At 39.8% G+C, this 11,579-nt stretch overlaps 1 protein-coding gene across 6 annotated transcripts in view; it reads right to left on the bottom strand.

Moving 5' to 3' along the window:
* Nucleotides 1-11,579, bottom strand: part of RMND1 (required for meiotic nuclear division 1 homolog) — a 46,931-nt gene that overhangs the window by 28,943 nt on the left and 6,409 nt on the right. For 5 of the 6 annotated variants that reach the window (XR_003681384.2, XR_008618329.1, XM_024122668.2 and 2 more), the window contains exons 3-4: nt 5,587-5,695; nt 2,443-2,518 (exon numbers count right to left, since the gene is read on the bottom strand). Coding sequence is in view for 3 of the 6 variants with exons in the window: in XM_024122668.2 (XP_023978436.1) it covers nt 2,443-2,518; nt 5,587-5,695 (185 nt within the window). In the remaining 3 variants the exon portion in view is untranslated. The other variant, XM_024122669.3, reaches the window with a different exon arrangement.

The raw sequence follows: 11,579 nt of genomic DNA, 5'->3' as shown, positions 1-11,579 counted from the left end.
ACTACTGACCCCACGTGCCACAACGACTGAAGCCTGCGTGCCTAGAGCCCATGCTCCGTAACAAGAGAAGCCACCACAGTGAGAAGCCCGCGCACTGCAACCAAGAGTAGCCCCCGCTCGCCGCAACTAGAGAAAGCCCGTGTGCAGCAACGAAGACCCAACGCAGCCATAAATAAATGAATGAATGAATGAATGAATGAATAAATAATTAAATTTTTTAAAAAAGAAAGGAAAAAAATATGATGTTCCCATTACCATTCTTCAAACCATCTTGAGCAATGTGCTTAGTATGTGTGTGGGTCTGTGCTTAGCATCTGGGATGCAAAGATGAGTATGGTCTAGATCTTCTGCTCAAGGAAGTCCCTATCCAGAGAACACGGATCCACGGACCACCAATTACAATAGTGTGATCCACGCTGTAACAGAGTTACGCAGAATCTAGGTGGATGTACACTGGAGGGACACAGTTCCTAAAGGACTAGCAGAGCCAAATGAGAAAACGAGAGGAAATACAGCAGAGGAAATACCCCAGGCTCCAGGAAAAGGTGCGAGGGGGGCAGGCAACGTCTCAGAATAAAGAGCCAGTAGTTTGAATGGCTGCGGATGAGGGCAAGTGGAGGGCACTCAGGTCAGAGGCGGGGAAGAGCCAACCCCTGAAGAAACTTGGTGCTGTGATAAGGCGTTTGGTCACATTCCGGAGAAGTTTAAGGACAGTACAGTGATCAGAATTACCCACTAAAAAATTGCTCTGCCTACAAACAGACAGACAGACTGGTGCGGGGGTGAGAAGACAGGCAGGGAGACCAAGCAGTGAGTGTGGCAAAAGGCCAGGGTGGGGTCCCAGGATATGGATTTGGGAGGTGTTTAAGGCCACAGCCAGAGCGCTGGTTCAGAGAAGCACCTCAAGGCAGATGAGAGATCCCAGGAACTCTGCAGTACGGCGCTCAAGCCACATGTGACTACCGGGCACCTGAAACAGGCCTGGTCCAAACTGAGAGCTGCTATAAGTGGAAAACATACGCCAGGTTTCAGAGCCTTAGTATGAAAAGGAGAATGTAAATCTCACTAATTGTTGACTGATTACATGCTGAAATGATAATAGTTTAGATATGTTGGGTTAAATAAAATATACCAGTAAAATTAATTTCAGGCAATATATGATGTTATTATTAGTGTTGGTCAAAATTAAATTCATCTTTTTTTAAATTAAAAATGTGGCTATAAGAAAATATATTATTACATTCGTGGCTTGCATTTGTGCCTTGCATTGTATTTCTACTGGTTGATGCTGATCTAGAGGACCTCAGAAATCCAAATTCCTTACTCAAGTCAAAAGGGGTGTTTTTCTACCGGCACTAAATGTTGAACTCTTGATTATGTCCAAGGAAAGTAAGGCATCCACAGGAACAAAGATGGAGCTTCCAGTTATCATCAACTGTGAGAACTGAGACCACAGAAACTTCATCAAAGTCTGGATTCTTATGGATGTTCCATGCATTTCTGTTCTGCCGCTTGTTAGTCCTTTGACTGAGGGAAATTCACTTAATCCCTCTAACCCTAGGGAATAAAAGATCGTCCTCAAATGTTGTCAGGAGGAGATTATTTTAAATGGTTTCTATTATCATTACCACTTCCACTCAGCTACTCTGGAGTATCTGGTATTAAAACAACCTTAAAAAAAAACCTGTAAATAAAAGGAATAAATGTATGTGGATCAGGATCCCAGTCTGAAGTCCCTAGAGAGGTAAGGTGATCTAAAACTTTAGCTCCAGAGGGAGAAGAAGGAAAAGGAAGAAAAGACAGCGGGGCAGGTAGCATGCACCTGATAAGGGGCACTGAAGATGAATGGGAAAGAAGATGCTTACATATTCTTAGTAAATGAAAATCCACATTTACAAATAAAGGCAAGTACACACCAAGTTACCCGAATGGGCCTCTGTTAACGACCTCAGCCTGAGCTTCCTTCAGTCTCTTGCTCTCAGGAAGGCCAGAACCTGAGGGGAGTCCACTCGGTTCCCTAAATCCCTGTGTTCTGCAGGGCACCATTATTTCCACCAGTGGTTCCTGACCTTAGCTTTGTCCAATGCTCTCTTTTTATAACCTGTTACGTGCACCCTTTACTGTCATGAATTACAAGCGGTGTGAAAAACTTGCATAGATGATACAAAGATGACATAATGCTTAAAGTTAATTTAGAACAAAATGAATAAAAAAATCCCTAATCTTTTCTCTAGGGGGGAGAATTATTTATTTCATAAGAGGATTTACCAGCAGATGCCTAAAAGTGACAAACTCTCCTATTCAAATAAGAACCAAAGGATAAATTTAAATCACAAATAAATTTTGAAACATCTTCTGTTAAGAGAAGGTACACGTGCATCTTTAAGGACCACATTACCTGGCCACAGCCCATCTTCCAATGGAGTTGCTTTCTTGTCTTACCTGAAGAAGAATATCGTTCCAGGATCACCTTCTTTTGCAGAACTTTCCACACCGATCACCAAAATATTTGCTGCGTCTGTGATAAATGAGCAAAAAGCTATGTCACAAGGTGACACAAGATTTAAGTCACCTATAAGCTTTTAACAAAGTATTTGTGATCATTTCTTCATATACCATGAAGTGCTCTACAACACACTGTCCATTTTTCTACTAAGGTTTCTGAAAGTATTTAATATATGAAAATGAAAAGAACATAAGAAATTACTTGAACAAAATATTCAACACCCTGTGACACTATTATTAGAGCTATTTAAAACTCATTCACGCCCATTTTGATTCAGTCATTGCTGGTCCAGTTGATAATTATTAAAGTCTTAGTATCAGTACAACTAAGGTTCAAGAATTTGGGGGGGTGGGGGAGGGATGGATTGGGAGTTTGGGGTTAGCAGATGCAAACTATTATATAGAGAACAGATAAACAACAAGGTCCTACTGTATAGCACGGGGAACTATATCCAATATCCTGTGATAAACCATAATGGAAAAGAATATAAAAAAGAATGTATACATATAAAGGAATGTATATGTATAACTGAACCACTTTGTTGTACAGCAGAAATTAACACACTAAATCAACTATAGTTCAATTAAAAAAAGAAAAAAGAAACTTCTTTCTGTAAAAGTAATTTAAAATAAAATTTGAAGAGCCATTAATATATTCTCTTCCTTTAAATATCATTAATAATATAATTTTATAAATATTCTCAAACTACTCTTTCCACTGAATTTTAAATTATATTGTATAAAGTGTGGAAAATAGAAAACATACAGAAACAAAGATACAGTCCATTTCAAAACATATCTGATTTCAAAGTTAATCATGAGAACTGCCATGATAGTCACCTGTAACTATTTACATATTTTAACATTTTAAATATTAAATACATACATATACAAATATTCACCACTAAGTAGTTACTTTGTATATTAGTTTAGTAGTATTTATTATAAGTATATAAATATTTTACAATGTAAACGATAAATAACATGTTAGTCTATCAATTAATAAATATACTAATATTAATATGTAAAATGTTACATATTTTTTGAAACTAAATACATTTTAATAGAAAACAAAATACAAAATAACCCTTTTCAGAAAACAGAAATATTTAATCCTTTTCCCACAAATTAGAAGTTGCTTTATCCTCAGAGCATAGTTTTCGATGTGTGTGTTTGTATTTACGATTTGTTTCACAGACTGTTCATTAAACTGCTACTGCAAAGCAGGAGGTGGGAGAGACAATCTCAGGAGAAAAAGACACTGGAAAAGCCGCACCTCGGAATCATTTGGAAATTCAACATTTTCTAATTCTATCTTTTGATGTTTCACTTCCCATTATTTTCATTTCTTTACCACAATCTGTCCTTTTAGGGGAGAGAATTGTTGAACAGAAGTGCAGCCACGAAAAGAATCTTTCTTTCCCACCAACATAATTTCTTAACATAAAACTAGGATCCTCAAAGCTTCAGAGCTCCTGATATAGAGGTTGGAAAATGGGGGATTCAGATAGAGACCAACTCTTAAACTCCTTTTCTTTGGTGAAATCACACTTCCTTTAGTTCTACATCTATAGAGGGCAAGGCCAAGAACACCACAAATGAAGTGGGAAAGATCCAGGCCAGTGAGAATAGTATGAGAAGCCCCCAGGGGTGTGATGCACAGGGCTGCCCTGCCGACAGCCTCTGCAATCAGCCAAGAATACCGCAGGGCAATTTTTCTTCTTAGAGGCCCTGGACATAGCTCTGTTTTTCTAAGTCAATTATATTTGTTTTTTGCCACCAAATAGAACAAACAGTCAGTTCAGATCATCAAGGCTGAGAAAGCACAATGACATTTTGATTGTTTCTTACGGGGTCGGTGACTCTTTTAAGAATTTTCTCTGTAGCAGAGAGGTTTTCAACCTACTATTTTTGCTACTTTGAGATAAATTCATGAATCTTCCATCAAAGTGTTCCAAGTTATTTTTTTAACAGAAAGCAGGTGATTTCTCAAGAAGCCTTCCTCACACTATCCTAAAATCCTCTTCGTTTATTTTAATTCTCTTTTAAAATATTCATTGAGTTTATCTTTTAACTAATTTTGTTAGTTTTAAAGTGTTGGACTATACTGGTAAATTTTTCTTTAAAGGCTCTCCCCAACATTTCTATCAATTTTATGGTTCTTCTGTAATACTAAAATAACTTTTTAATGTGACAGAAATGAAGTGTCATGGCCTTTGATCATCCCAAGTAAGAGTGATCCTATAAATACAGCTGAATAAACCATATTGATTTTAATCTTTGAACTAAGTCCTCTGTGAATATGTTTTAAATTTCCTATCTTTGTATGTCATTTGCATAAAGAGATTCAACACCACTTTTATGATATAATCCTTCAAATAGAAAATGAGAGGCTTCCCTGGTAGCTCAGTGGTTAAGAACCTCCCTGCCAATGCAGGGGACACGGGTTCGAGCCCTGGTCCGGGAAGATCCCACATGCCGTGAACAGCTAAGCCCGAGCATCACAGCTACTAAGCCTGTGCTCTAGAGCCTGTGAGCCACAACTACTGAGCCCACGTGCCACAACTACTGAAGCCCGTGCGCCTAGAGCCCGCACTCCGCAACAAGGGAAGCCACCACAATGAGAAGCCTGTGCACTGCAAAGAAGAGCAGCCCCCGCTTGCCGCAACTAGAGAAAGCCCGCACGCAGCAACGAAGACCCAACACAGGCAAAAATAAAAACAAATAAATTTATTTAAAAAAGAGAGAAAATGAGGACTTCCCTGGTGGCGCAGTGGTTGCGCGTCCGCCTGCCGAAGCAGGGGAACCGGGTTCGCGCCCCGGTCCGGGAGGATCCCACATGCCGCGGAGCGGCTGGGCCCGTGAGCCATGGCCGCTGGGCCTGCGCGTCCGGAGCCTGTGCTCCGCAACGGGAGAGGCCGCAGCAGAGGGAGGCCCGCATACCACAAAAAAAAAAAAAAAAAAAAAAAAAGACAGAGAGAAAATGAAACCTAAACAAATGCATATTTAAGACAGTTATCATAGGAAAATTATTTTCTAATACATTTTAACATACTTGGCCCCAGGTTCAAGAAGATGTACCTCTAGGCAAGCTTGTTACTTCAACATATCCATGGGAGGCCAGATCTTGAGAGAGACTTCCAAGATGGTATTCATCTGCGGTTGCAAATGCAGTACAGTGCATCAGGTCCTGTGCCAGAGAGAGGAGCGTGAGATGGGTTACCAAGAGGTGCCTGTGATGGTTGTCTCTTTACAGGGAGGATGGCGTGCTGCAGAGCTGGCACTCGAGAGTTTTCTCCAAACATTTCAACGGTTCAGACAAAGGATGTGAGAAGGAGGCAGAGAAAGAAGTTACAAGGAGGCAGATTTCAGCTCAGTCTATGCAAGAACTTTCTCTTAATAGTCAGAGATGGAATGGGCTATCAGAACAGGGAGCCACACCTGCTGGTTGTGCTTCAAGCACAGACTGATCAAAAAATAGAGAGGATTTAGGCACCATACAAGGCGCCTGGATGAGATGCTAGTTAAAGTCTGTCCAACCTTGAGTTTCCATGGTTCTTTTTCACAGCAGCATTAGTATTTGAGGTCATTTGATAATTTGCCACTAGCCTTGTGCAGGCAGAGATTACTTTGAACCTACTAAGGAATTACAGAATTTTTACTCTAGCTAATTGTACTCTGGTTAAAAGTTCTGTGAATCTGAGAATGTGTCCAGGTTTGGTGAGTGCTTTGGATTTCTGCACTAGGAGTCTTACCTGTGTGTACCTGCACACATTTGTATTGTGTGTAGCTATACAGTATACATATGGTAAGCATATGGCACAGCACACAGTGTTTTTGTCAAACTGTAGGTCACAAGCCGTTAGTGAGTCCTGATATCAATTTAGTCGGCCCAAACCAGCTTAAAAAAAAATAAACAGAATAAAACAGAAAATATTAGACTACATAATTCATAGTAAGGGTAAATTTTATTTTATGACATTTTCTGTCACATATATGTCTATATAGGTATATTGGGTCACTACATATACACTGTCATGTAAAATAAATTTCTCACTATGGAATATGGTCAATAAAGTTAAAAAGCTATCAGCAGAGGTGTTAAGAGTTCAGGCACAGAATTAGATTCGTTAAAAAAAATCAGAATAACAATAATGCCTACTTGATAGGATTGTTGTGAAGTTTAAACAAGCTGATGAATGTCAACTGCTCAGAACCATGACTAGCACAAATGTTCAACATTTTTTAGATAATAGTTATTATTATGGCACATACAGATATGTTTAAACCATCAAAATTTATGGGAGGCTAAAAAGTTTATCAAGTAATTTACATCTGAATTTTCATTTGTTCATAATTTTATATTTTAGTATCTAGTAATCAGAACATTAGTGATTCTACTGTCTTTGATACATATGGTGCTTTGGCCCATATGTATCAAAAGAGGTATATGAGTCACTAAATCAAAATTTATTCCTGCGATTTACTCATCTTGGCTCCTAAATTCTTTCCCTTTCTGCTACATTCCTAGTATGAAATTCAAGAAAAGTAGTACATAAATTTCCTCCTTCCTCCCCCTTTTGTTACCTAACTCCTGGCTCTTTCTCAAGAGATGACCTAACTCTGCTTTGCTTTTTCTTCCATCTGTTACACAGTTCTAATGTGTGGTTTAAAAGGTAGCAGAGGAATAAATGGAGGACCTGAAAAACCTAAAATCCGTAAAATATCCACTCATTAGCAAAACATTCAATTGTCTAATTGATTTTAATTCAATTAGAGAAAAAATTAAAAGTCAGACAAGCTGAAATTGTCACTGAATGTGAGCTAAACGGACGCAGGACCCTCCTGTTGCAGGTATCTGATATGCTGATTCCCATATTCATTATGAAGGTAAGAACACGTTAATTTACAAAAACATATGGATCCACACAGTCAAAGCAAAGCTGGTTACTGGAGTACAGGAATCAGTTATGTGCTTAAGGTTTAGAAGTGCCAGCACTAGTTATTCTTTTAAGGCTCCGTGGAGTTAAAAAGAGCTGGCAGGATATGAGATTAAGCTGGGTGAAACAAAGGAATCCTGGAAAGAAGCATCAGGTAAGGCCATGGCAGGCAGGCTCTACCCTACAAAAGCTGACAAATTTACTGAAGCTTGCTAACCAAAATCCCAGTGCATTAGGTTGGATGTCAGAGTTACTCTGGGACTGCTACAGCTGACATGCTTCGTTTAGGCTGGAGTGGGAAGAGAAGGAGGCACGAAGGAGAAGACAGGAGATAAGGAGAAGGTCAACAGCTAGTCCAGTGGAGGGTTTTCCCATAACTGTACTAGAAACGGCATTGCTGACTGTCTCTAGAATCAGAGCCGTAAACTGGCAGCCCAGAGAACTAGCCAACTCAAGAGCTGACCCACATAGTGTTTTCAAGATTTGAACAAACTATCAACAATAAATGGCCATTTGACACAAAATCCAGATTTCCACCATCTTTCGCCCCAGTGGAAGATTTAGCAGTAACTGACCAGGGTTGGGGGCGGGGGGCGCTGATTCTCCAGCCGATGCAGTCCCTCCCACTCCCTGTCTCGTGCCTGCTTCACCATCATCCTTCTTACTGACCAGGCCCATCTGTGCTAAAAAAAACTTATACTATTTTACATTCTCAAAAATGGAACAAGTCAAAGCATTCAACCACTACTTCCATGAGAAAAATATATGGTGAGCTCCAAAGAGTCAGGTTATAAATTTTTAAACACAATTTGTTTTTAACTTAGTCATTCCAAGGATCTTTGCAGATTTTCTGAAGATTGTCACCTTTCCTTCTCTCACCATCTCCTATTTAGTTTGGCTCAGAGTTCTAGCCAATGTCTCACAGCTTATTTGGCTTAGCCTACGTTACATAACTTATATGGCTCGCCACACTACTTTCTGTATCCTCCTTAAACATCTGGGATGTGAGTCTCTGTTTAAGTTATAAATCTTCTGTGAATAAATGATTCCCAAGGTTTTCCAATTTGACTTCTTAGAAATACCTTTTTTGGGTTTTATATCCTTTGTTTTTCAATTTCAAGATTGTATTTAAATCCATTTGGTAAAGGGAAAGAGTGTGTCATCTTTGCATTTTTTCCCCCTATCATTTAAAGATGTTGTTACTCTGCAAGAAGCTTTCATTTTCAGACATGTCTTTTTCTGGATTTTTATAATGAACCATTATTTTTTGAGCATTAAATATAAATATATAGCAAATTTCAGGTTCTAGCATGGGGATCAACAACTTGTTCTTAAATAAATGTGCCAAACCAACCTAAAATAGTTATTGGATTTAAGACTTAAATTTAGGCCTTTCTATTTTATTTTATTTTTTTATTTTTATTTTTTTTGTGGTATGCGGGCCTCCCTCTGCTGTGGCCTCTCCCGTTGCGGAGCGCAGGCTCCGGACGCGCAGGCCCAGCGGCCACGGCTCACGGGCCCAGCCGCTCCGCGGCATGTGGGATCCTCCGGCCTCTCCCGTTGCGGAGCACAGGCTCCGGACGCGCAGGCCCAGCGGCCACGGCTCACGGGCCCAGCCGCTCCGCGGCATGTGGGATCCTCCCAGACCGGGGCGCGAACCCTGTTCCCCTGCATCGGCAGGCGGACGCGCAACCACTGCGCCACCAGGGAAGCCCCAGGCCTTTCAATTTTAAAATGTTAAAAGAAAACCACCCAAACCCAAACAAAACAAAACCAAAGCCAAGAAAACCACCACGTTTCAGTATGTTTCATTTTTCTGGCCACGGAAAACATATTCCAGCAGATGGGGCTAGAAATTTATATATGATTCTTGTTTTAGAGCATCACATACTCTGACAGAATACTTTTCCTAAAAAAAAGTTTATTTTTATTCATGTTCTTTTACTAAAAAAAGAAATTAGTGCATTACAGTAATGTTGCTTCTATATTGCTAAGGGGAAAAAAATGCATGTTTTTCCTGTTATGTACAGATTATAGGCGCAAGTTATAAAACACAGATGCACTTTACATTACTAGTATAAAGCTTTAGCTTTTAAGCTTTCTGACTACAACCCATGGTGAGAAACCCTTTCACATACACAGTACCTACATACACACAGACACCCACACCAATAACTGACACAAAAGCTTCACAGAACAATATTTACCTTTATCATGAGTAATGCATTGATACTTTCTATTCTATTTCTTCAAACAAACCAAAAAAACCCCAAACCTATTAACAACCCACTGGTTAATTTTACTGCACACTGTGGTGTTAGCCTGAAAACTACTATTGGGCGTCCCCAGCACCCTGCCTCCTCTGCCAGCCTCCACGCTGCTCAGAGGGTGGTCCTCATCCTCGGGCATCGTCCTCCTCAAAGACAGGACAGACCAACAAGAAGCACTGGCCCTGCCATGATAAGTGATGAGCCAACGGTGTGTGGGTTGGATATCTCAGTAGGTTATGACCTCTACAAATGGAATCGGGTGAAGACTTGATTCCAATATAGAGTGTGAGTAGCCTCACCCAGTCAATTCCAAGCGCACGCCATGTGGCAGAGGTAAGAGGGTGAGCTCACGTGCACACGTGGGGAATGAGACAAAGGGCACCTCTTTCGGGTACAAAGTAGAGTCCTTTCCTGCCTCAGTCCACAGGGGAGGAAAGGGCTTTACCACCAAAGGGGACTCGCCAGCCCCATGACGCCCACGTGGAAACGGAGGGGCCCTCTATTCGGGACAGATAAAAGCCAGTCTTCAGCCCTGGGCATATATTACCTCATTATACCTCAAGACTGTGTTCTCCTGTAAGATCATTAGAAAATAATGTTCCAAAAATCATACTCCCTCAGGTCACTTTCAAAATGCTTTCAGAAATAGAAAAGATTGTTTATTATTTTCCTGCGCTTCCAGAGAAACGACATACTGTTTCTGTTTTCGTGAAATTCCAACTGAAGTCACAGCTATCACGTTACATAATATGTCCTGTCAGGACCCAGGAAATAAATGACTCCTTAAATTTGGTGAGAGAAAAAGTTATTTCTTATAAGACATTCTTATGTTTTTCTTTTTTTCTTGTTAGACAACAAGAAATGTACAACCCAGGAGTATTCCTGCCTTTCTTTAATCACTGGGCTTCGCGGAACTAAATGTTCAACTAGACTACTCATATCAGATATCTGATAATATTTACTTCTCTGTTCATATCAACTGCTTGCTCTGTTTTAAATGTAATGCTTTTATTATCTCATTTGAAACTTATTAAATGTTGAAAATCTACTTCAAATCCTTTCCTGCCATGAGAGAGGTGGGATAGGGAGGGTGGGAGGGAGGGAGACCCAAGAGGGAAGAGATATGGGAACATATGTGTATGTATAACTGATTCACTTTGTTGTAAAGGAGAGACTAACACACTATTGTAAAACAGTTATACTCCAATAAAGATGTTAAAAAAAAAAATCCTTTCCTGGAAGCAGAAAAAAAGAAAGTCCTAAAGAAAAATAAAAAACGGAATCCAGGAAAACTGCTTTCAAGTCTACGGACAGCCCAAAGAAATAACGCCTCTTTGACAGTTTACAACCAACAACTACAAAAAAAAGGGACATTTCTGACCTTACCAGCCTTTCATAAGAAACTTGATTCTGCTCTGGGCTGCTAGATGTAACAAAAGAAAAAAGGGACTTGATCCTCCTCTTTTTTGGATCTGCTATGAAGTCAGGTTTTTACACTTAATTTCATCTCAGTCACTTAAATACTAAATTTCCCAGATGATCACAAAACTAAACAACATAATTAAACACTCAAGAGCTAGAAAGAAAGGGGTGAGAGCAGAATGCATCCCAAACTCCCATCCTTCATATCGTGGGTTCAAGGAAACCAAACAAGAATGTAAACAAAGCTAGAATCCAAAATAAAAGTCATTAACCAACTCCTAACTTCACAACCTGAGGATAAGACGTGAAGGCCTGTACACCTTTTTAAAGGAAGTCAAACACACAGTAAAACAAAAACAAAAACAAAAACAGAACAAGTTAAATGCTCTCAAGGTCTACTTCTCAGAATCGAGATTTTAAGATAGACAGAATAACCTGTTTT

The sequence above is a fragment of the Physeter macrocephalus genome, chromosome 10 (assembly GCF_002837175.3).
Source record: "Physeter macrocephalus isolate SW-GA chromosome 10, ASM283717v5, whole genome shotgun sequence".
NCBI lineage: Eukaryota > Metazoa > Chordata > Mammalia > Artiodactyla > Physeteridae > Physeter > Physeter macrocephalus.
The sequence above is the reverse complement of the archived record's forward strand: the minus strand, read 5'-3'. Positions and strand labels throughout refer to the sequence as shown.